At 41.7% G+C, this 25,498-nt stretch overlaps 1 protein-coding gene across 6 annotated transcripts in view; it reads left to right on the top strand.

Moving 5' to 3' along the window:
• The window catches only part of LOC143283955 (protein CLEC16A-like), a 69,595-nt gene that overhangs the window by 18,127 nt on the left and 25,970 nt on the right, over positions 1-25,498 (top strand). For all 6 annotated transcript variants that reach the window (XM_076590461.1, XM_076590444.1, XM_076590452.1 and 3 more), the window contains 14 exons: positions 637-742; positions 2,587-2,710; positions 3,177-3,366; positions 4,414-4,464; positions 6,510-6,620; positions 7,711-7,903; positions 11,674-11,836; positions 13,378-13,478; positions 14,532-14,584; positions 15,547-15,616; positions 16,162-16,316; positions 17,530-17,580; positions 18,893-19,021; positions 19,496-19,616. In XM_076590461.1, the coding sequence (XP_076446576.1) occupies positions 637-742; positions 2,587-2,710; positions 3,177-3,366; positions 4,414-4,464; positions 6,510-6,620; positions 7,711-7,903; positions 11,674-11,836; positions 13,378-13,478; positions 14,532-14,584; positions 15,547-15,616; positions 16,162-16,316; positions 17,530-17,580; positions 18,893-19,021; positions 19,496-19,616 (1,618 nt within the window). The remainder of the gene's footprint in view (positions 1-636; positions 743-2,586; positions 2,711-3,176; positions 3,367-4,413; positions 4,465-6,509; positions 6,621-7,710; positions 7,904-11,673; positions 11,837-13,377; positions 13,479-14,531; positions 14,585-15,546; positions 15,617-16,161; positions 16,317-17,529; positions 17,581-18,892; positions 19,022-19,495; positions 19,617-25,498) is intronic.

The following is a 25,498-nucleotide window of genomic DNA, read 5'->3' as shown; positions in this document are numbered from 1 at the left end:
ATTGTCAGTCTGTCTGTTGCTCTTTGAGTTTTCTATCTGTCTGCCTAAACTTTTTTTGTAATGATGAATATAGAATAATAGTTGGTGATAAGTAATACATATACAGTTTATAGTATAATGATAGTTTATGATAATGAATAAATTCATGGCTTTAGTGCGTGTGGTGTGTGTGCAAGTGTGTGTGTGTGTGTGTGTGTGTGTGTGCAGGTGCAAATATTACTTTTATTGTTTTTGTTTTGAAACATCTTAAGTTTTATCTCTCTCTTATGTGTTCAACATTTTAAATGTTTTTTTGTTCTTGTATTTTAAACTTTTTGGTTACCAGTTCACTGATTTTGTTTGTTCACTGACATTTGCATATTTTTCATGATTTATTTTTCTGTTGTTTTTAAAAAAAAATTATTTATTAAACGGATGTTTACTTAGTAACGAAATCACAGTGGAAAGATTTTGTTTAAAACATTACAACTGACAATTACATATTTGTAAGAGCAAAGCTGGACTTTGCTTTATTCTGTGGAGGTAATGCATATGCTACTTTTTTGTCAGCTGTTTTTTTGTCAGCAAACATGTCCCCCATTTCTCTTTTAGTGATAATGAAGTATTCTTGTATCTTGCATCTGTTTTAAATTGCAGCACACCAACGATTTTGCGCTGTACACAGAAGCCATCAAATTTTTCAACCATTCCGAAGCCATGGTTCGCATTGCTGTCCGCACCATCACCCTCAATGTGTTCAGAGGTGAGAGGGGGATTTCCTGTTGTGTGATTTCCAATAAAACAGTGGCTTTTTTTGTTCTTTGGGTTTGGGGGTTGTTGTTTTTTTCCCCTTCCACTGCACCATCACAGTGGCACCTCTCTCCGAGTTCACCACACACAGGTACATCCAGGATCATCTGCTGCAGTCTCAGCATTGGCAGTTTACAGGGAACTGTCAATGTTAGGTCACTTAGAGACCACACACTAGAAGAGACCCTGCACTGCAGCTGAGTCATTTTGTTGGTTTTCAGTAGAGCCTGTTCTGATTTAACATACTTAGGACACCACCTACTAACCTCCCTACTGACAACAATAATCGCACTGTCACAGAGCCAGACCTTTCAGTGACAGTCTCCCATGAATTTGCTGACACTGAGGACCTTGACAGGGCTCAGCCCAAGCACAGAAGTTGAGGGAGTGGGGGAAGGGTGGTCAGGGGGGATGTGGGATCGAAACTTGAAGTAATCATGAAAGCAGGGTTGGAACAGCCACAGAACTTGTAAAATATCCTATTGTCCTATATAATAGTATTTCTTTGTTGTTATTGTATTGTTTTTTTTGCATCAGATGATTTTCAGTGACAGAGATAGACACAGTATTGCTGGATCCGTCATTGCTTTGTGTTCCACAGTTTGAATGGTTTGTTGATTCTCAATGATGACCATAAAGGGTTATTTGAGTGTGATCTGTCTGGATGGTTTGTTAATGTTTAATGATGATGACGAAGAGTTACCTGACTTTTAGTCTGTCAGGGTCCTGATGTTATCATTTGATTTATTGGCTGGTTGTTGATGTCAACAGTAAAAGTTTTTAGGTGCATGGTGAGTGTACCATCGTTTTCAGTTGATTGATTGATTAGTATTGATACATTTATTTTGTCTGTCCTTGGTCTGAGACCAAGCTGTAAGCACTTTACAAACACAGAGTTATTTGCGCAACACACTGCCCACGGGGGTAGAGCTGACCGAGAGCTTTTAGGTGCCACATCTGGGACCTGTAGGAGCTCAGTGGTGGGAACAGCGACTTGCACAGAGTCATGGACAGAGGACCTTCATGTCCAGGAAGCTTGAATTGAGGGTTTGAATCCCATCCCTGCATCTGGTTGGGATGTTGTTTTTTTATGTCTGGATCTCTGAATGGATCTCTGGGTCTGAGTGATAGATGTTCAGACAGGATGATGAAACCAGTTACGTTGTTGCTTTTTGTCTTGATCTCTGAACATTGGGTCTGAGTGATAAATGTTCAGACAGGATGATGAAACCAGTTACGTTGTTGCTTTTTGTCTTGATCTCTGAACATTGGGTCTGAGTGATAAATGTTCAGACAAGATGATGAACCAAGTTGCATGTGAAGCATTCAGAGCTATACGTGTTTTTAAATGCCTGCAGATCTTTTTCGTTCATGGTCTGCAACTCCGACGTTCACTCATATGTTCACGAGTGGGATTTTACGTGTATGACCATTTTTACCGTGCCATGTAGGCAGCTATACTCTGTTTCAGGGGTGTGCATGCTGAGTATATTCTTGTTTCCATAACCCGCCGAATGCTGACATGGATCACAGGATCTTTAATGTGCGTATTTTATCATCTGCTTGGGTATACACATGAAGGGGGTTCAGGCACAAGCAGGTATGCACATATATTGACCTGAGAGATCGGAAAAGTCTCCACCCTTTACCCACCAGGCGCCATTACCAAGATTCAAACCCATGTCCAACGCTTTAACCACTCGGCTGTTGTGCCTGTCCCTGCGGATCATATCACACAGTGTTTCACATCTTGTCCAGAATCCCCTCTATTGCTGTGCATCGTTGTTTGTGTTTCAGTGGATGACAAAGCAATGCTTCGCTACATCAGGGACCGCACAGCTGCCCCCTACTTCTCCAACCTGGTCTGGTTCATTGGCAATCACATTCTGGATCTGGACCTCTGTGTGCGCCATGATATGGAGTGAGTGTATGTGTGGGAGGGTTGTGTGTGTGTTTGTGTAGGGAGGGATGAGTGGGTGTGGGTGTGTGGGGAGATGTGAGTGTATGTTTTGGGTATTTGTGTTGGGGATGGGTTAGTTGTGTGTGTGTGTGGGGGGGGAGACGGGCGTTGTGTATGTTTGTGGATGTATGTTTGTGGGTGGGTGTGGGTTGTTTCTTTGTTTATTTATTTCATTTGATATTACTTTTTTTTTTCAAGGCCTGACTAAGCGCATTGGGTTATGCTGCTTGTCAGGCATCTGCTTAGCAGATTTGGTGTAGCGTATATGGATTTGTCCAAATGCAGTGACGCCTCCTTGAGTAACTGAACTGAACTGAACTGAACTCATTTCACATTAATGTTTTATTTATGAAGATAGAAAAAAAAAAGAGTATAGCCTATTGGGGTAAACGGGTCTGGACATGCACATAAACTGGAACTGTTGCAGCCACCGCAGTCGTGACCGCCTGTCTGATCTGGTGGCTGAGCACCTGGACCACCTGCACTACCTGAACGACATCCTGACCATCGGCCTGGACACCCTCAACCTGGTCCTCATCCACCATCTCCTCAACAACCTCTTCATCCCCCTCTACGTCTATTCCCTCACCAAGCGCAAGAAGTTTGGAGATCCTCAGGTAGGTGTTTCTGTGTGTGGGAGGGTTGGCGGGGGGGGGGGGGGGTGGTGGTTGAGGAGTAGGTGTGTGTTTGTGTTTCACTTTGTGTATGTGGGTGTTGTGGCTGTGTGTGTGTGTGTTGTGCTATGTTTTGGTGTGGAAAGAGAATTTTTCAGGAGTAGGTGTGTGTGTGTGTGTGTGTGTGTGCACGTGTTGTGGCTGTGTGTGTGTATGTTGTGTGTGTTATGCTATGTTTTGGTGTGGAAAGAGAATTTTTCAGGAGTAGGTGTGTGTTGTGGCTTTGTGTTTATGTTGTGTGTGTTGTGCTAAGTTTTGGTGTGGAAAGAGAATTTTTGAGGAGTAGGTGTGTGTGTGTGTGTGTGTGTGTGTGTGTGTGTGTGTGCTTGTTGTGGCTGTGTGTGTATGTTGTGTGTGTTGTGCTATGTTTTGGTGTGGAAGGAGATAATTTTTGAGTAGGTGTGTGTGTGTGTTGTGCTGTTTTGGTGTAGGTGGAGATAAGGAGGAGGGGTGGAGAGTGAAAGGGGATGCTGTGTTGTGCCCGTTACATCATTGTTTTCTTGAAGAGTGATATTAGACAGCCGAAAAAAAGAAAACAGATGGGAAAGGGTTGGAAGCTGGAAGTGGGTAGTGGTGTAATGAAGGATATGGGAAAAGTGACCTGAGTATATAGCACATGTATACTGTATGTTGTGTGCGCGCATGCGTGTGCGTGTGTGTGTGTGTGGTGTGAGAGAGGGAGTGCATGTGTCACAGTGTGTGTGCATTGTGTGAGGAGTGATTTTTGTATATGTACCTGTACAAAACTGACAAGCATCTGCTGGTGCATGTCTTCATGATTACAGACAGGTATGTGGTTTTTGTAAAACCTCTTTAGGTGGTTATATTTATGTAAGCTAGTATTAGACAGTGTTAGTTTGCATGTGAGAGTGTGTGTGTGCCTCTGTGTGTGTGTGTGTGTGTGTGTGTGTGTGTGTGTGTGTGTGTGTGCATGTAAAGAGATGCACATGGCAGCAGGTATAATATGATTTATCCTTGCGGTGGTTTCAGGATGACCGCAAACATGTCAGCTCAGTGGTGTCCCTCTTCCTGCTCTCCCAGGTGAGTTGTGTGGACGTCACTTTGCTTCCTCTCTGTTGGCTTGTGATTAGCTGGGTTCCTACATGGTCATGGGAGTCTGGAAAAGTCTTGGAAAAATGACAAGACCATTTCCAGGGCCGGAAAAGTCTTGGGGAAAAAATGTTCCTTTGTCCTTTCAGGGCTGAAAAAGTCTTGGGAAAATACTTTTTGCTCTTTTGGGTTTGGATAAGTCTTTGGATTTAAAAAAGACGCTTGACCAGTATCATTTGATTTAACAAAGAGTTTGATCATTTGATACATTTAAAGAACAATCAAACAATCTAAGCAAGAAAAAGTGGTGAAAATTAATACATTGGTTTCTGGGATATCCACCAGTCCTGTTTCATCAGCAGTGTTGTAGACAAAATTTTTGATTCAGTTTGGCTTTATGTTTGGTATGGAAAATGTTCAGTCTGGTCTGGAAGATGTAAAGAGTTTTGTTTGGTCATATCTGTGGACACGGTGTGTGTGTGTACGTGTGAGAGCACACACTTGTGTGTGTGTCTGCACATATGTGTATGGTGGGATTTCTGTGTTTGTGTATGATGTGTATGTGTGTATCTACAATTTGTGGGTGAGTGGGTTGTAGAGAGGATTGTCCATGATGTTTTTTTTAGTTATTCAAAGGAATTTTTGAAGGGTCAGGAAAGATGAGTGGCTTTCTCCAGGCCTTTGGAAGTCTGAAAATTATTGAATATTTGTCTTGCGCCTGTGGAAGATTATGAATATTGATGCTTGTGGACTATTGTGTATTGTGAATTTCAGTGGTTGTGGAAGATTGTGAATTTTTATTTTTGTGGACTAAATATGAATTTTTATGCTTGTGCAAGATTAAGAATTTTGATGCAATGAATATTCTGCCCTAAGAAAATGTTAAAGACATAAAGAAATGGATGGACAAACAGGGAGAGGATCATTTTATCAATGAATATAAAGTACATTTAAAGTTGTACGACATCACAATGTCTTGATGTTCTGTAGTTGTTTTTTTCCACCACATCAAAATGTTACTGAAAACACATGGTAACACAATGACAGAGCAAGCTTTGGTATGGCTGTGCCTTCCGGATTTGAGATAATCAGCTTTGGGTAATGCCATTGAAAATGCTATTGAAGCAACAACGGAACAGCATAACCCATTGACAGCATATAGCATTTTTATGTCACAGTTCCCTTGCTTGCAAATGTTCCAGGTTCTATATAGATTCCTTAATAAAAACAAAAAGACATCTTTTTTTTTTTAGGAGACTTGGGCTTGTAAAATTTGTTGTTTCGCTCTCATTACTTGGAAAAAGAAACAGAACAAAAAACATACACATCCTTTTTCTTTTAGTGACTGATAAGCATGGGAACCAACTTTCCACCAGATTTTGAAAACTGATAATAATAATTATGATTGAAAAACAACAACAACAACAACAAAAAACCCAAAAGAACTTTACAACCCAAATACATGGTCCCCATACATGCTAAAGATGACAGTTCAACCAAGAAGCACTTACAGACATTCGAAACTGTGCCTTTCATCCAGATTCCTGATGCTGTAGTGTCAAATCATTTGCCTTTATGAGGTTTAAAAAAAATGTAATCAAAAAAACATTATGAATCCTGACTCCAGTATCAAATCATTTTCCTTTATGAGGTTTAAAAAAATTGTAATAAAAAAAACATTATGAATCCTGACTCCAGGTGCCATTGTGTCAAATTATTTGCCTGTATGAGGTTTAAAAATTTTTTTTTTTTTTAATGTAATAAAAAAATCATTATGAATCCTGACTCCAGGTGCCATAGTGTCAAATCATTTGCCTTTATGAGGTTTTAAAAAATTGTAATAAAAAACCCCATTATGAATCCTGACTCCAGATGCCATAGTGTGAAATGATTTGCCTTTATGAGGTTTAAAAAAAGTTGTAATCAAAAAACCATTATGAACCCTGACTCCATGTGCCATAGTGTCAAATGATTTGCCTTTATGAGATTTAAAAAAAAAATTGTAATCAAAAAACCATTATGAATCCTGACTCCAGGTGTTCCTGATCATGCACCATGGGCAGCTGGTGCAGCAGCTGGCAGAGGTCATCTTCCATGGAGACATCACCCTCACCCAGCCTGAGGGCATGCAGAACTCACCCAAAGCTGTGAGTGTGGGGACATGGGGTGGGTTGGGGATGTGGCTGGGCGTGGTGTTAAGGAGTTAATATAGTCTGTGTGCGTGTGTGGTGTGTGAGAATGTGTGTGGGTGGGTGGGTGGGATGTGCGTGTGAGTGTATATGTGTGAGTGTGTGTGTGTTGTTATTGTTGTGTTGTTCATTGATTTTACGTCTTTTCACTGAGAGTGATATTTGACCTGTCAATTTGTGTGTGTGTGTGTGTGTGTGTGTGTGTGTGAAGTTTTCTGTGTATGAAGTGTTTGTTTGCATACACATGAGAGAGAAAAATGTTGAAATTTTCAGGGTTTTTTTTGTTTTTGTTTTTTTCTCCATTGATGATGGTATTCCTGATCACAGTAATAGTCATTTCCAGGTTATTTATTATCACTGTTAAAGAATTATTTTTTTTAAACCTTTTTAATGGCACATAACTACACATGCTTCACAGTAACTAAAATATATATGTTTATGACACAAAGGAGATTAAAAGATACATGTTAATAGGTGATTAAAAGATATATTTTCATGACACAAAGAAGACTAAAAGATATATGTTAATGACACAAAGAAGAATAAAAGATATATATGTTCATGACACAAAGAAGAATAAAAGATATGTGTTCATGACACAGTGTTAATGACACAAAGAAGAATAAAAGATATGTATGTTCATGACACAAAGAAAATAAAAAATGTATGCACGTACAAAACCACTATAAACCACACACAAAAAATTGAAATATATAGATAACGACACAATCTATATATTTTCATGACACAAAGAAGACTAAAAGATATATGTTAATGACACAAAGAAGAATAAAAGATATATATGTTCATGACACAAAGAAGAATAAAAGATATGTGTTCATGACACAGTGTTAATGACACAAAGAAGAATAAAAGATATGTATGTTCATGACACAAAGAAAATAAAAAAATGTATGCATGTACAAAACCACTATAAACCACACACAAAAAATTGAAATATATAGATAACGACACAAAGAAAGCCAAAAATGCATGCATAAAACCGGCCTGAACAACTCCCAAATGTATCAAGTGATATGTCTGGCAGCGTATCCGGGAGTTCCGTGCCCCTGCAGAGCCCCTGGAGAAGACCCTGGAGAACAACCGCCCCAAGCGTCGCTACGGTGCCAGCAGCTCTGGGGGCCAGGAAGAGGGGGCGGTGGGGGGCACGGAGGAGGGAAACTCCACCTTTTACGTCGGAGCTGGGGAGCTGGGGGAAGGCGTGTCCTCACCTTCCACAGGTAGAGTTTGGTTTTCAGTTTCTCAAGCAGGCATCACTGCGGTCGGACAATTCCATATATGCTGCACCACATCTGTCAGAGTGGATTTCTTCTGCAGAATTTTGCCAGAGGACAACACTCTTGTTGCCATGGGTTCTTTTTCAGTGTGCCAAGTGCGTGCTGCTTACATGACATTTGTTTATCATCTCATTTGAATGTCGAGACACTCAGTTTGATTTTTCAGTCAAACTTAGGAGAAAGGGCAAGACTGTGATTCGAACCCAGACCCTCACAGACGGGTTGTATTGGCAGACGAGTGTCTTAACCATTCTTCCACCTTCCTCCTAAGACAGCTTTTAAGAGCCCAGCTCCTCTTTGTACAAATTTCACTCTAAAGTTTGGGATGGGCATTTACTGGGTACACTTTACCCTTTGCAGGTGCCCTTGCAAATACTGACCAGGCATTTTACTGTATGCATGAGAAGTCTCTCACTGAACTGATGATAACAACAAGAAATTGTTCAGCTGTGTGATGCTGTGTGTTTCTGTTCTAAAGTCTCCTCTTTGTCTCCTTTGTTCGTTCATAATTATTTATTTTCTTTCCTGTCTGTTTCTGCCTCTCTCTCATTCTTTCTCTCTCTCTTTCTCTCTCTCTCTCTCTTTCTCTCTCTCTCTTTTACACACATGCATACACACGCACTAATTTGTGTGTGTTTGTGAGAGAGAGAGAGAGAGAGAATGAAACACTAACTCCTGAAACAAGACACTGCATCATGGAGTGCTGTAATGCTCTCCCTTGCTTTTTCAAAGAAACATCGACATGTCATGCAGGTTTTATGTTCTTTTTCTCAAATTCTAAATCAGCAGGTGTATTATTCTTTACTTCTGTATATCTGACTTTGCAGTGATTTGTTAAGCAGCACGATCACAACAGCAGACTTGATTATTATTAGTTCATGATTATTTTCATCTTTTTTTTTTTCCATTTTTCTTTGAAAGTTGGGGGTGGGCATTTACAACGAATTTTACCCCATGCACAGTTTTTAACCCAAATTTGGGTGTATGGGATGGTGGGCATTTGCTAGATACTGGGCGTTTACTAGGATTGTGCCAGTGAAACGATGCAGAGGAGACATGGCAGCAAAAAACAACAAAAGCAAAAACAAAAAAAAAGCCCCACAAACAACCACTTAACTCACTCCAGACGGATAGTTTTCTCCCTTGTTTTCCCCCACAGACGACCCATTTGTTAGGGCAGGCATGCCTACCATTACTGAGGGCCCATATTTGTCCTGGAAAATTGATAGAATTGAAAGGGTGTCCCGGAAATACAGATATTTGCTGCATGTCCTGGAAAATAAAAAAAATCCGACCGTAACATTTTTTCCCCTAAGTATTGAGTGGGTACAAGTGTACCCATAGATGGCTTTCTGACCATTGCCGAAGACACTTCTTTAAGACTTACAGAAACATGGGTGCAACTCTTCCATCCTGAAGACTGATTTTAGGTTTTGGTCAAAAATGGAATGTCCGTTTTCTGGAAGAAAAAAAGGAGGAGGAAGAAAAACACCAAAGCCTTCGTGTTATCTAATTGATGGCCAGTGAGACCTGTCTGTAGTCAGTCCAAGAGAGCAGTGTACTGAATGGCTGTGCCCACCTTCCTCCCTCCCCAGTCTTCCTCCATCTCCACCTCACCCTTCCACTACCACCGACAGAGCTGTCAAAATCACTGCAGCCCTATTCTGGTCCCTTCACTACCCTCCCTCCCCTCCTGTACTTTGATTGCTCTCTCTCACTGAGTCTCTGCCACCATTGGTGAGAGGGATAAAACCACACAGTCATTGATTGTGGCAACTTTGGCACTGAGCCAAGACAGTGACCACTTGCTCCAGCTGAGAATTCCTAATTGCTGAAATTGATATGACCAGTCACATACCCACCCCCTCCTCCCTCCAGTCATCCCCCTTCCCCATTTCTTTCCTCAACCAACACACAAGCCTGTCAGCGGAACAGACACTACAGCAGCAGAGACCAGATGGTCAGTTATATCGGTACAGTACAAACTTGTGTGATAAGTACATTTTCCTTGTAAACACACACACACATACACACACACACACACACACACACACAGAGGAGAGGTCCCTCCAGACCTCTTAAAAATCAATAATTTCGTTTTCTGGCAGGAGAGCTAGCCACCCCTGGAGCCTAGGTAGCCCCTGGACCTGAAAGACATTCACATAGCATGCACACACTGATACATGTATACACACACACAAACACATACATACATACATACATACATAGACACACGTACTCTGTCTGTCCGTCTGTCTCTCACTTTGTGTGTGTGTTGGGGGGGGGGGGGGGGGGATACAGTTTATGAAGACAAATGATCCAGATACTTTCAGACAACTTGTTCTTTTTTTTTTTTTTTCTTCCAAACAGTCCTTTCAAATTTGCCACTCTCGACTTCTAGACAGAAGGCCATGATAGCTCTCACAGTCTCAGAGTTTAGACCTTGATCTTGTGTGTATGTGTGTGTGTGTGTTTGTGTGTGTGTGTGTGTGTGAGTTGGCCTACTGGGCAAGTGAAAAACAGTAAATGTTGACCCCAGCAAGTAGAATTTTATTGGATCTCTCAATGCCTGACACTGTTTCACAGTGCAAATGGTGGCTTGGCTTTTCAGCTCTGCATATTGCTGTTTACAGTGGAGGTTAAAAAAAGACCATACTCTTGAGTTGGCCTTGGATGGTCAGCTGGGCCAAATTGAAATCAGTAGTACTAATAGTGATGATAGGAATTTAATGTGAAATCTGCAAACTGAAATCAATAGCACTAATAGTGATGATATCAATTTAATGTGAAATCTGCAATAGATAAATAATACAGGTGTATATGAGGAACTTGAGTCACAGCCTTGGACATGATTGCATGATGACACAGACCTTCAGGAACGAACACTCTGAGAAGTAGCCGTTCATAAAGCCGGGGAGGAAAACAGACACATATTTTTTTTGCAACATCTGTCAGACTGATGACAGATGTATGTTTGCTGAGATGTTCCTGAAAATATTACCTGTCCCTGATTCTAATGTGTGTTGTTCCTGAAAAGCAAATTTGGGGTAGGCTTGCTTGTTAGGGTTAGGAAAAAAATCACAAAAAATACAAAACATAAAGTATCTTCTTCTTCTTCTTCATCTTCTTCTTTTCCTTGTTTGCCTCCCATTAGATGAGCAGCCTGGAAGTAACTGAATGAAACTTCCTGTATTTGACCCACTGACCCCTCTCCTCACGTCATGTGTACGCCCACCACCTTTCTCTTAACTGCCCTCAGAAGCGGAGTCACTGTCAGTACCTTCTTGCTGGTAGCTTTCTTCACTGCAGATACTTTATTAAAAGTCTTCATCATCCTTGTCAGTCGTCGAAACCTTCAGTTTGAAGCATTTCCATCACTTCAGCAGCAGTAAAAGCCACTGTCGTGATCTAGTTTGCTCCAAAAATTTCCTCTTGTATCGCCTTCGACGCCATTTTCGATACATATGCAGATTAGCATGTCATGTGGAGTGCCAAACTCAATGGCTTGCTGGCAAGTGTGTTCTTACTTTCAACTTGACCCTTGACATATTCGCAGTTCCCGGTGTAGTTGCGGTTGTTATGCTACCCCATGAGGAAAACATGTAAAAAATTTAATTGTCAAAACTGCTATTGCGTTCCATCGTCTGGAGTAAGTTAACCCTTAAAATAGAAATGTTTTTCTTAGTTCCAAGCTCTTCCCACTGTGTGTGCAGAGGGGGCCCTGAGCCCCAGCAGTGAGGTGTGCTCGGGTGACACGGAGCTGTCCAGCCCCACCCAGAACTCCACGGACGAGGAGAAGCTGATCGGCATGGCACACCGCATGGCCATCCCCGCCGGCATGCCCGACCGCCTCCACCCCTTCACCCTGGAGAACAGGTGAGGCTTGCCCTTGATTTGATTTGATTTGATATGGACCATTTGTATAGCACCTGTCCTTGGTCAGAGACCAAGCTCTGAGTGCTTTACAAACTCCGCATCATTTGCACAACAGGCTGCATTCCTGGGTAGAGCCGACTGACAGCTGCCATTGGGCTCTCATCATTAAATTTTGTTTCCTGTGTCATTCATCAGATTTCAGGCACACACACTTATATACTCGGACATGTGACATATTACATTATGACCATTTGTTTATTTACCCTGCCATGTGGGCAGCCATACTCCATTTTCGGGATTGTGCATGCTGGGTATGTTCTTGTTTCCATAAACCACCAAACACTGACATGGATTACTGGATCTTTAACATGTGTATTTGATCTTCTGCATGCATAAACATGAAGGGGGGTTCAGGCACTGGCAGGTCTGCACATATGTTGACTTAGGAGATCAGAAAAATCTCCACCCTTTACCCACCAGGCGCTGTTGCCGAGACTACCCTGGAGAACAGGTGAGACTTGGTGACAGGACGGGGGTGGAAGGGGTGTCCTTTCAGATGCTGCACCCCTTTCACTCTAGAGAACAGGTGAGACTGCGGCACAGGGTGTGTCGTCTTTCAGCAGCAGGTTTGGGAATTGGGTACAGAGGAGTGTGTTCATTCAGGTACTCCTTTGTACTCCTTTGCTTTGGAGAACAGGTGAGACTGGGACACAAGGGGTGTATTCTTTCGTGTGAAAGCCTGGAGTAGAGTGGAGTGGAGTGGTGGCAGAGTGGTAATGCGTCCACCTAGAAGTGAGAGAATCTGAGGGTATGGGATTGAATCCCATTCTGGTCAGGCTTATACTCCCCCTCCACAAGACCTTGTAATGAATCAAGATCCTCATGTACTGCATGCAGTTAACACATGTAAAACAATCCACTGCAGCAAAATCCCATTTCTTTTTGCTATAAGTCACTGCTGTTTCAAGCCACTGGGGTAAGGTTATGGTTTATCATCCGCCATTTTCAAAGCATCATGAGGGGGGTATTGACAGTAACATCCAGAAATTATCATGCAGAGCGTGACTGGCTGTTATTCCCCGCTGATAATTAAAGAAGACATACCAAGCTTTCTGACTGGTGGCTATTGGGACACATCAACTTTGAAACAGAACTGTGAAAACTCCAGAAATGACACTGATGTATATGTATGTCATGGGGCAAATAGGGAAGCATGTTTGTGGATATATATATATATATATACATTATGGGGAACTGAACAAGTTTAAAATCTGAACAGCTGTCATTGGGTTCTAAGCCCTGTACCAGTCAATTTAGATCTAAACACTCTACCTGAATTTTGTGCCTGGGCTTGATATTACTGATTGGTTTGTCTGTTCTCTCCAGTGTGTTTTGTGTAGCTTTGAGGTGCGCATGTGCATGCTTGTGTGTGAGTGTATATGTTTGTGTGCGTGTGCCTGCGTGGATGGTATTTTTCAGTTTCTGAGAAACTGGAATTTTGACACTATCAGCTCACCACATTGAACCTCTTGTTTTTACAGACCCTATCTGGAGACACTGTTCAACGCCCTGGAGTGCACAGAGAATGATTACTCTGCCCTCTTTGCCCTCTGTCTGCTCTACGCTATGGGTCAGAATGAAGGTATCATACTGCATGATACTGTGTGGAGTGATGGCCTAGAGGTAACGCGTCCACCTAGGAAGCGAGAGAATTTGAGCGCACTGGTTACAATAATGGCTCAGCGGCCGATATTTTCTCCCCCTCCACTAGACCTTGAGTGGTGGTATGGATGCTAGTCATTCGAATGAGACAATAAACCGAGGCCCCGTGTGCAGCATGCACTTAGCACACATAAAAGAACTCACGGCAACAAAAGGGCTATTTCTGGCAAAATTCTGTAGAAAAATCCACTTTCATAGGAAAAAAGAAATAAAACTGCATGCAGGAAAAAAAATTTTTTTAAATGGGTGGCGTTGTAGTGTAGCGACACGCTCTCCCTGGGGAGAGCAGCCCAAATTTCACACAGAGAAATCTGTTGTGATAAAAAGAAATACAAATACATGATAGTCTGGTTGTGGTGGTGGAACAACATAGTTGAATGTTTTGAGTCATGCTTCTGTTCACTTCATGTTGTTATGAGCCCACCAGGGCACAAAAGCTTTTTTATGCTGCTGTTAGTAATTCATGATGAGGATGTATATTTATGGCAGCACTTTTTAAGGTGGTGTGAGTGTTTATGATGGTGTGACAATGTTGGGTTGTTTGTTTTTTTTCCTGATTGTATTTGGCATGTAGATATTAGTGGTATTTTGTTTGTCATGAGCCTTCTGAATTCATCATGTGTTCTCCTTGAGCTTTAATTAACATGGGTAATGTGGAACAATGCATACCTGTTTTCTGGAAACATGTTGAATAATTTCAACTGTATGATATAAAAGTAATTTAGAGTCAGGGAAAGACTGATAACTAAAACTGTGGGTGGCTCATACTATTGAGGTTTAGTTTACTTAACTTAGTTTATGGTACCCACATTTGTATGAATCAGTCATGTCTCTCCACGACACCCTCAGTTATAAAATGTAAATGATGAAATTTTTGGACTTGTTTGTATTGCATTCCCACCACGTGTTATGAATGATTTTTGTTTCATGCCCACTTTGAATGGCTGACTGTGGATTTGTGTGTGCCCTTCAGGAATTTCCCAGAACTTGATGGATGGAGTGCTGATGCCCACGGAACGATCCAAGGTAGGTGGAAGGTGAAGTAACAGCAGGTTGTGTTCATATGAGTACACACACACACACACACTCACTCCCCCCACACCCCTTCCCCCCCATTCACCCCACCCCCACCCCCCGCCCCCCACACACACATTCATTGATTCATAGCAAGCGTGCATGCAGGCACAGGTACATATTGGGCTTGACTTCTCAATGATACACACATCGGTGTATCTTCATAACTCACTTAGGCCTTTCGCCCATCCTGGGCTGTTGACCGTCACCAAGGGACCTCCATAGTCCTCTGTCCTGTGCCTTTGCTTCAGTACTGGCTCCAAGTAAGGCCCACCCTGTCGCCCTCTCGGCGTCGAACTGGAGGTCTTTTCTCCCTGTGTTTCTCTGCCAGCCTCACGTTCTCTTCCCTTAGGGGTTCCATGGCAGGCCCTGTCTGGTGCTCCCATAAAGTGTGCACTGGAACAAACATTCAGTAAAACCATCATATCACAGACACTCATATTCAAACATACATGTATACATACCCAAACCCATAAACGTCCAGACACGCACTTAAATGCACGTGCATTCACAGGTTATGAGCTGCTTTTTTTCTTTTCCTTTTTTTTTTCTCTCTCTCATACATTTCACTCATTTTTTCTTTCTCTTCTCCACTGTAGAAAAAAAAAATTAAATTGTTTTTTCTCATTCCACTCTTATTCCTTTATTTTCACATTTGAGTTGTTTTCCATGGCAATTATTTAAACAAAGGCCTTACCAGAGTGTTGCGTTTTTGTGTAAGTCGGGCATCAGCTTCTTCTTTTGAAAAGATAAATGTCTTCAGTCAGTCTATAAAACATGTGGTGCAGAAAACATGGATCAGTCTGTATGCTTTGATGCCTCCTCAATTTTGTTTTAAACTTCAAAACCTAATGTGTTTTGATGCCTCCTTGAAACTATTTTAAATCTTATGAGCAGTTTTTTTTTTCTCACAGAGTAAAGAAAACTACAATGTTCTGCTGGTGGAGCGACTGATCCGCATCATCGAGCAGGCTTGTCAGTCAGGTGAGTGCTTTCCCTTTGTTGTCCGTGTCGTTTTTTTTTGTTTTTGTGTGTGTGTGTGTTTGATCCTCTTCATGTCATCACATAGCTGTAGAATTTTGTAAGTGTTCATACCCATATTTCAGTATGAGTAATGGTAGCCGACTTTCCGTTTGTTTGGGATTTTTTTGGGTGGGGGGGGGGTGGTAAACCCATTAAGTTGCGCCCACACACATGTAGGCACGCCACACACACACACACACACACACACACACACACCACACACACACACACACAAATTCTCCCCTCCCTCCACACACACACACACATACCCAAAAATAAACCTATCCATACTTAGGAGAGCTGAGGTGTACACTGCGTGTGGCAAGCAGCAATGTGCAGATAGCCATCCTGGAGCTGAGGACACACAAACACACACACATATACTCCCTCTCCCTCACACACTTTCTCTCTTTCTGTGTGTGTGTGTCTCTCTCTCTCTGTGCTACTGCTGTGAAAAATAACCTGTTTAGATCTGTGGCCCAAGGTGTGCACCGTGTGTGTGACAGGCAGCAAAGTGCGGCTGGCCACCCTGGAGCTGAGCATCAAACTGCTGAAGCAGCTGGTGAACAAGGAGGACCGCTCCTACCTGCAGGACAGACACCTCGCCTGCATCGAGAACGCTCGCGAGTGTTGCACCCAGCGACTCAGAAACTTCTACAAGGTGGGTCGAGTGTAATGGGAGTTCTTGGTCGTCTTTTGGTGGGCCTCATTGGACCACCCTCTTGTCAGTTGATTGGATGGTGGCTGTATCAGACCAGTTGATTGGTCGCTTCATTGTTGTATTGATCAAGGGCCTCATTGGACCTGTGGTCAGTTGATCAGGTGATGGCTGTGTCGGACCAGTTGATTGGTCGCTTCATTGTTGTATTGATCAAGGGTCTCATTGGACCTCTGGTCAGTTGATAGGCGATGGCTGTGTCGGACCAGTTGATTGGTTGCTTCATTGTTGTATTGATCGAGGGCCTCATTGGACCTCTGGTCAGTTGATAGGCGATGGCTGTGTCGGACCAGTTGATTGGTTGCTTCATTGTTGTATTGATTGAGGGCCTCATCGGACCTGTGGTCAGTTGATCAAGTGATGGCTGTGTCGGACCAGTTGATTGGTTGCTTCATTGTTGTATTGATCGAGGGCCTCATTGGACCTCTAGTCAGTTGATCAGGCAATGGCTGTGTCGGACCAGTTGATTGGTTGCTTCATTGTTGTATTGATCGAGGGCTTCATTGGACCTCTGGTCAGTTGATAGGCGATGGCTGTGTCGGACCAGTTGATTGGTTGCTTCATTGTTGTATTGATCGAGGGCCTCATTGGACCTCTGGTCAGTTGATTAGGTGGTGTCTGCATTGGACCAGTGGTAGTTTCATTGTTGTATTGATTGAGAGTATTGCTTTTTATACTTGTCAGTGTTTGTGATTGGTATTTTTATGGTCATACAGTGTTGGTGGATATATAGTCACAGTATTGTAGATTGTGGGAGGGATTTTAGTTTAAAGTTCTATCCCCTTGATGTATGAATGACTGATTGTGTCATTTCCATTCTTTGTTCTCCCAGATTTTTTTTTTTTTTTTTTGGTCTTGTTTTTTGTTTGTTAGATAATACTTTATCTTTCATCACTTTACAGATTTTTAGTTTGGTTTCAAAATGCACACACATCTAAGTTCTCAGACACATACATACACACACACACACACACACACACACACACACACTCATGCACATTTATGCTGCACAAGCAAACAAACAGAAACACTCATCCAGCAGATACCAACTCTCATGCTCATGAACGCACACAAGCAGACATGTCTGATGTGTAATACTGAATAATTTGTCAATAAATACATCCCCTGTATGTGTATTGTTTTTTTTCTTTTCCAGAGTGAAGAGATTTTCCTGGACATGTTTGAAGATGAGTACAGAGAAATGAAGGTAAGTGATCATTGCTGTCTCATTTTACTGTGCATAAACATGTGTACACAGTAGAAAACAGCATAATGTTGTTTTTTGGGGTGGTTTTTTTGGGTTTTTTTTTCATTTTTTCATTTATTGTTCGTTGGCTGGCAAGATGAAGAGGAAGGCGGAGAGTGAGGTGTAAGTGAAAACAGAAAGGGAATCATACAAACATTTGTGCTGTTTATGAGTAACACATTTCTAACCACAACCGACAAACTATAAGTCCTGCAAAATTCTGCCTATGGACTGCAGCCAACAAATTGCCTGTTGTGACCACTACTTCAGGTTTCGCTGTTGCTGTTGACAATGGACAAAGGTGTGACTTCACCACAGGAGTGTCAGGTGGAAACTACTTTCTGAACTTCGTGTGCATGCGGTGTTGTTTGGATTTACAGCAAAGCGAGGATTTTAAGCTACACAACCTGTGCTACAGTAAAGAAGAATTGCTTGGTCCAGGGGCAGGGACATTTACTTGATCAAAAATATGTTAAAATTAGAAATGTTTCAAAAGGACGTATCATTGACACACTTCCATATATTATTGTTTTTCATTGATCACATGGGTTGAATCAGGTTTCTTAGACTGGTAAATACAGTTGTGTTTTTGCTTTTTAACCAAAACGTATGTGGGCAACTGTCACAACACGATGGCTGTGCATGTTGTGTTGGTGTGATTATCTCCCTTAAACTGTTGTGGAGAAAATGATTTTCAGTCTCTTGTGTTTTGCACCCATTATGAATGCACATGCTGTAATTTTTTCATCTTTTCAAAGCCATTGTGAGCAGCTGAAAAGCACAGTGAAAGTAATTGAAGATGAAATAAATAAAGTTTTAAAAAGTATTTGGCAGAAAGACACCCACAAATTAACGGGAATATACACAGACACACACATGCACATACAATCATGGAACGTGAAAAAGTCTTGGAAAGTTATGTTTCGCCCTTCAGAGTCTGAAAAAGTCTCGATAAGACCCCTGACCACTATCATTCAACAAAGAGCTTAATTCATCCCCCCCACCACAGCCCCCACGCCCCCACCCCCAAACCCCCACACCCCCCCCAAAAAAAATTTTAACAGCTGAACATACATACCAGGATAACCAACAGTCTCTTTTGCCAGCAGTGTCGCATACATTTTTTGATATTTTCTTTATTCAATTGACTTTGTATTTTGTATGGAAAATTTTTGGTCTGGTCTGGAAAAAGTATGGAATTTTCTTTGGTCACATCTGTGGAAACCTGGTTACTGTTTTGTGTTGTTTTTTGTTGTTGTTGTTTTTTTTCCAGAACCGACCACTGAATGTGGAATACCTGATGATGGATGCTTCCATACTGCTCCCCCCCACAGGCACCCCCCTCACCGGCATCGACTTCATCAAACGTCTTCCCTGTGGGGAGGTGGAGCGTGCCAGAAAGGTGTGTGTGTGGGGGCGTGTGTGTGTGTGCATGTATGTATGTGTGTGTGGTGTGAGTGTGTGTGTTTGAGGGGTGCCGGTGAGAGAAGTGCCATGTGTTTGTGTGTGTATGTATGCGTGCATGTGTGTGTGTGTGTGTGTGTGTTTCTTATGTGTGTGTGTGTGTGTTTGTATTTTTGAGTGTGTGTGTGTTATTGAGTGTGTGTGTGTGTTTGACAAGAGACATGATCAGCTGAACCTCCGAAAACCTCAGAACTTGTGTTTTAGATAGGATTTTCAGTGTATATAATAATATACTGTAATAACTTGTACACTAAATATATTATTTTGAACTGTGTTTAGTTGCTTAATGTTACAGAAAATCTACATCAAGTATACTGTTTTGAGCTGTGTTAAGTTCCTGGAACATCCAGCGTTTCATGTCATGTACACCCCCATGATACACGTAGTTGCTGACGTCACACCATGTGTTCAGGCAATCCGTGCATTCTTCCTGGTGCGCGACCTGTCGCTGTGTCTGCTGCACGAGGTGGAGACCCAGCTGCCCCTGACCAAGGAAGAGAATTGCATCAAGGTCAACGATGTGCTGGACCTCAGTGAGTTCTCTGCTCTTTGCTGCACTTGGTTTGCTTCACCTCAATCCATTCACGTCACCTGTCTTTTTTTCTCTTTTTTTGTCTTTTTTTTTTTTTTGCTGCCCTATCATCTGCACCACTATGGTAGCATTACTCCCACGCCACTCATTGCGAGTCCCCTGTACACAGCCACACCCCATCAACGAAAAACTTGCTTTTAATTACACATACTTAACTGTGACCCACAAGTGCAGACTCCGGCAGGGGTCTGATTCCTGTCCTGTGCAAACTACTATCCACCTATGCAGAGAAAACGAAAGTAGCTACGGCCGATAACCTCATCAGCGATAAACTTGCTTTTTGGTGGAGGTGTTTTACAGAGAACGCAAAGCCCTTCCGTTTCCCCAGGCTGTAGATGACTTAGTTTTTGTGGGTTTTTTAAACTTTCGTTTAGTTTTGTAGGAGGTGGGAAAATGCAGTGTTAGTGCATAGTGTTTGGACTAAATGGCATATGCGTAGGTTTGAATATGAGCCTTGTGTTTGTTTCAGTTTCTTTTTTTCTTTCTTTTTTTTAAAGATCAATTTAATTACACATACTTAACTGTGACCCAGTAGTGCAGACTCCGGCAGGGGTCTGATTCCTGTCCTGTGCAAACTACTACCCGCCTGTGCAGAGTAGCTACAGCCAATAACCTCCCGAAGTAGGTTACCTCCCCTATTACAGCAGTCTTTGCTTTAATGGTTTAAGGTATTATTAGAATGGACTATTCTGCAGTGTTTGACTTTGTAGAATTATAAAATGAAATATCTGATTTCATTGGCATGCTAAATACAAAGATCATGGTAGAAGAAATGGGTGTCTTCCATGCACAGTGGTGGAGAAAAGTCACATAGTAAAGTAGGTAGATTTGATCCTGTTACCACTGCTGAACCAGGCCTTGGGAATGATCAAGGCAAAGTGTTATGGGTGTTCCTGGGTGATGTGGCCGGAATGAGTTGAAGCAGACACAGTTTGTTGTTGCTTGTTTTTGTTTTCTTTTGTTTGTTTTAGGTTGTTTTCTGTCGAGAAGTGTGCAGTTCATAACTTTTCTTCTTTGAAATGTTTCAGCACTGACTGTAAAGGCTGTATTGTTTTGGGCATTGGTGTACTTCGATCACACACATCCCATGCACGGGCATATCCCCAGTTTTTTTTTTTTTTTTTTTTTTTTTTTTATTTAGTGTCCACCTCATCCATACATAAGATCCTTCAGATTGGAGGTTGCACCAAATTCATTATTTTAAAAAAAAAGATACAACTAAAAACACCAAGACAAACTCAAAAGTTGAAACCAGTCAATAGTAGACAAAGCATACATGATGCAATGGTAAACAAAAATGGGAACACAGTTCAGTTCAGTTAGTCAAGGAGGCATCACTGCGTTCGGACAAATCAGACAAATGGGAACTCAAGTTAAGTTCTGATGAAAAAACCTTATGTTGCTTGTTCCTCTGTGTGTAAAATTACTGTGTAGTGTGTTTGATGGAAGATGCATTGGCAGTCTTGCTTGAGCACATCACACTGCAACACATTGTTTTGATCAGTGTGTTCAGATCTGTTCACTTGTACCCAGCTTAGCAATGCATGGATTGTACAGGAAGATGCTGAGACAGATTTTAACCATAAGAAAAAGGCATTCTGAATGACAAGACAATGTGGTGGATGGTTTGCTATTACATGCACATATGAATGCTAATGTTTCTGTCTGTGTGTCTGTCTGAATGTGAAAAGCTGTGTGTTGTTGCCCTGTGAACCAGCCTCAATGAAGCTTTGACTCAAAGGCACAGCTTTCAAGGTTCTCTTCGGCATAATGAATCATTGACATTGACCTTGGTTGTAACGTTTGTGTTTATAATTATAGAACTATTGGACTGATAACAAAGAAACTTGAAATATGAAGATGATGATAAGTCATATGAAATCTCTTACCTTTTATGCTTGATCATAATTCAAAGTTAAGGTCACAACAGGCATATTACATATGTATGTGTTTTGGAGGGGAGGGGGGGGGGTTACCCTCTTACCGCTTACTGCTCACAAGGTAGTAAGGGCACTACATGTTGGTATGTCACAACTAAAGCCTCCATCGCTCATGGTTGTGTTTTGATAAGCCTCCTTCAAAGTCTTAAAATCAAAAGTTACGCATTTCAAAGAATGCAGTAGGTTTGAAACAAATTTTTTTTTTTTCACCCGTAGCACCAAAGTTTGCTGAACCAAACAGCAAATCAGAATCACCCCAGCATGGTTTGGCCATGTTGTGCCTGTGCATGCTTCACAAAACAACACACCAGCAAATCAGTTGATCAGTCAGTAAATCAACAAATTGTGTACATATTTGTAGGGAGAAGAACTGTTACAGACACATTTAAAATCTTTCTAAATGTAAATCTTGTTTATTCACTTTCATTCACAAACATGCAGTTGCGCATAGCATCTTTCCGTATTTTGTTTGCCTACAAAGATTTGTTTGTTTTTGAATGATAATGATGATAATGCAGACTGACACTCTTACTTGGAGCTTGTGGCATAAGCAATAAGAGTTATACATACATAAATGTACGTGCATTCAGTTAAGATATACCATATACAAACATGGGTGTGCACACTCAAATATGGAAACAAACGTGCACATACACACATGCACAGTCAGCAGAAGTTCAAGTAGCCTGTTAACCCAGTAGAATGGTCAGCAGAATGGAAAGAGTTGTGTTTTGATAGACTTTTAAGTCTATGCAGACGCAATTAAATGGACTATGTCATTTTGCTGTGGTGGGCTGTTTTTTGGCCATATTTTGAAAACTTCAACTTTTTTTTCTTTCTTCAATGTTGTCTCCTTTTTCTGGCTTCCCAGTCCATTCCCCCTTCTTTTTTCAAGCAAGCCATGACACTTTTTTCAAGCCATGACACTTTTTTTCTCTTTTCCGCAGTCTGTGATGCACTATCTGTGCTGTTTTGCTCTGGCGATTAGGTAGTGAGATGTAAACACTGAGATGGGCAGTAGTTGCCCGTACTGCAGTGTTATTTGCCAATAAGGCCTTTTGTATGTATTTTTTGTTTGGCTTTGAAGTATTTTTTTCTTGCCTTTTTACGATTTTTTGTAATCTGGGGATGATATAAGGCCTTTTGTATGTATTTTTTGTTTGGCTTTGAAGTATTTTTTTTCTTGCCTTTTTACGATTTTTTGTAATCTGGGGATGATAAATTAAGTGGAATGTCTGGCGTCCTCAGCACGGCCTAGTCTTACTTGCCATAAGGAGCTAAATAGTTGGGATGCTGTGTCTTGAACTGTGTTTTGTGGGTTTGTATTAGTGGTTATTTTTGTTTTTTGTAGATGTGACAGTTTTGTGTTGACGCGGTTGAGCATTTGTATGGTTTGACAGTCCTGATATGGCCCTGTGCGGTCAGCTGGACTATAAGCAACAAGAATAATAATAAGAATAAATAAGGGCATTGACTGCCTTTTGGAAAAAGCTATTGGCGAAGTGATTGGTTTTGGTTCTTATACTTCTGTACCAATGACCCAAGGGGAGCATCTCGGATTTCCAAAAGCTGGATGTGATTCGTAATGGCTGACGGATTTTGCTTTTCTGAGTAGCCACTTATGATATATGTCGTTTTGAGAAGGTAAATCAGCCCCAGTAATTTTGGAGGCAGTTTTTACGATCCTGTTCAGGGCTGTGATTTCTGCCTTAGAAATGTTCCTGTGCCAAACAGTAATATCAAAGGTTGATATACTTTCAGTGACAGCTCTGCAGAAATCAACCATGATTTATTTATTTTTTCAGAACTTTTTGAGGCACTTAAGGAAGTGCAGGCACTGTTGTGCTTTCTTAACAATTTCTTCCATATTTTTCTCCCATTTCAAATCATTAGAATTAATGGAAATGACATTGTCTGGTACAAACAGCATTTTTTTGTCATCAGAAAATTAATCAGAAAATTCATTGCCAGTGTCTCGGAGGTCAGGTTTAATGTCTGAACCTTTTTGTGTCACAAGTTCTGTTGCCTCTTACAAAGAGTAAGACTTGTGCACTGCCATTTTGGTTGGGGAAAGTCAGCCTTTGACGATGTGTCAAAACAACACTGGAAGGTGGCATTTATGCATGGTAAACTGTCTCAGAGAAAGAACTGCATAATAGGAAAACATTCACTCTAAAACAGTAAAACCTATGTAGATTCCTGTAAATTGAATGTTGCTAAGTGTAGTATCAAAAAGAAAAAAAAAATGAAGTTTCACCAAGGCTCAAAGTTCAGCATGTCATTTTGAGCTCACTGAGTGCTGAAGCTTAAGCATGGTCAGCATCCTGACGTACAGTGAAACTGAACTGGAGTATCCACGTGATGGACTGAGAAGGGCAGTATATTTTCCATCCTACTTGGCCAAGGTAGGAGAAAGAGCGTTGACCTTCGGATGTTTTTTAAGCACTACCCAGCATAAACAGAATACTCTCGGCAAACACCAGGCATAAAACAGGTGTGAAGGAGTTGACGCATTATTGAAGTGAAGAAGTTTTGCATTTGTATCTTAGCTTTTGTCAGTTGCAAAGTGTGTGGAGGAGCACCATACCATGTGTTTGTTGTTGTTTTTAACACGCTGCTATTTTGTGGGTACTCAGACCTTTCTTTCATTCTGTCTCAGTCTCTGATTTTCTCTTTTGTCAGTGGATATCTGTGTCTCTCTTTGTCTGTCTGTCTGTCTGTCTTTTTTCCTGTCTCTCTTTCACTCCTCTAACCCCAGCCTTGTTTCTATCGGCCCTCCTCTCTCATCTACCTACCACACAGAAACTCACTCTGTGTGTGTGTGTGTCAGTGTGTGTGCGTGCGCGCGCATCTCTCTCTCTCTCTCTCTCTCTCTCTCTCTCTCTCTCACTGTCTTTTGTTTTCTTATTCCTTGTTTCCATTTACTTCTGTGTGTCTCTCTCTGTCTCCATCTCTGTCTGTCTCTCTGTCTCTGTCTCTCCCTCCACCCTCTCCCCTCTCTTTTCTCCCCTTCCTCTCTCTGTCCTCGCTCTCACCCTCTGTTCTCTCCCCCCACGCCCCACCCCCCACCCCCACAGCCCCCACCCTCTCCCCACCTCCTGCTCCCCCTCTTCCCTTGTTCAACACTGCCTTAACATCAGTTGCAGGCAGCACTGAGCAGACAATCAGTTGGTTGTGTGGAATCAGTGGCCTGCTCTGATGATAGCTTTACCAGGACAAACCTTCCAGTTGAAGTGTCAGATTACTGCAGGGAGGTAGGGGGATTGGAGGGGTGTAAGGGTAGGATAGGTAGAAGACTTGCACACTGGACTAACAAGGCAGGTACTTTCTATGCTTGTGTTAGGTGGATGGGAGATAAGTTGGAAGTGGTGTAATTGTGTGTGTGTGTATGTGTATTTCACACTCTCTCTCCCTCTGTATATATATATATATATATATATAGTAATATATATATATATATATATATAGAGAGAGAGAGAGAGAGAGAGATTTATATTCAGTCATCATCATTGAGTACCTTCATACTCACACATGTATACACACCCACATCCATACCCACATGCAATCACTCGTGCATGCAAAGGCTCAGAAGATTACGTGCATGCACTCACTCCAATGTACGCGTTCATGTGCACATGCATGCATGTATGCACTAATGCACATGCGCAAGCAAACACACACACACACACACACACACACACACACACACACAGAGTAATAAAACAAAGTGCAAAGGATCCGTCACAGACAGGAACCGTTGACGCAGCAAAACTGCCAACTTCTACGAAACTTGGAACTTGGAAGCTGTGGCTTGTTAGACAGTGGTATATCAGATATTCTTTGTTGTTCCCCTTTATGGCCCCATTTTTGTAGTACAGATCTG

The sequence above is a fragment of the Babylonia areolata genome, chromosome 1, assembly GCF_041734735.1.
Source record: "Babylonia areolata isolate BAREFJ2019XMU chromosome 1, ASM4173473v1, whole genome shotgun sequence".
NCBI classification, from domain to species: Eukaryota; Metazoa; Mollusca; class Gastropoda; order Neogastropoda; family Buccinidae; genus Babylonia; species Babylonia areolata.
The sequence above is the reverse complement of the archived record's forward strand: the minus strand, read 5'-3'. Positions and strand labels throughout refer to the sequence as shown.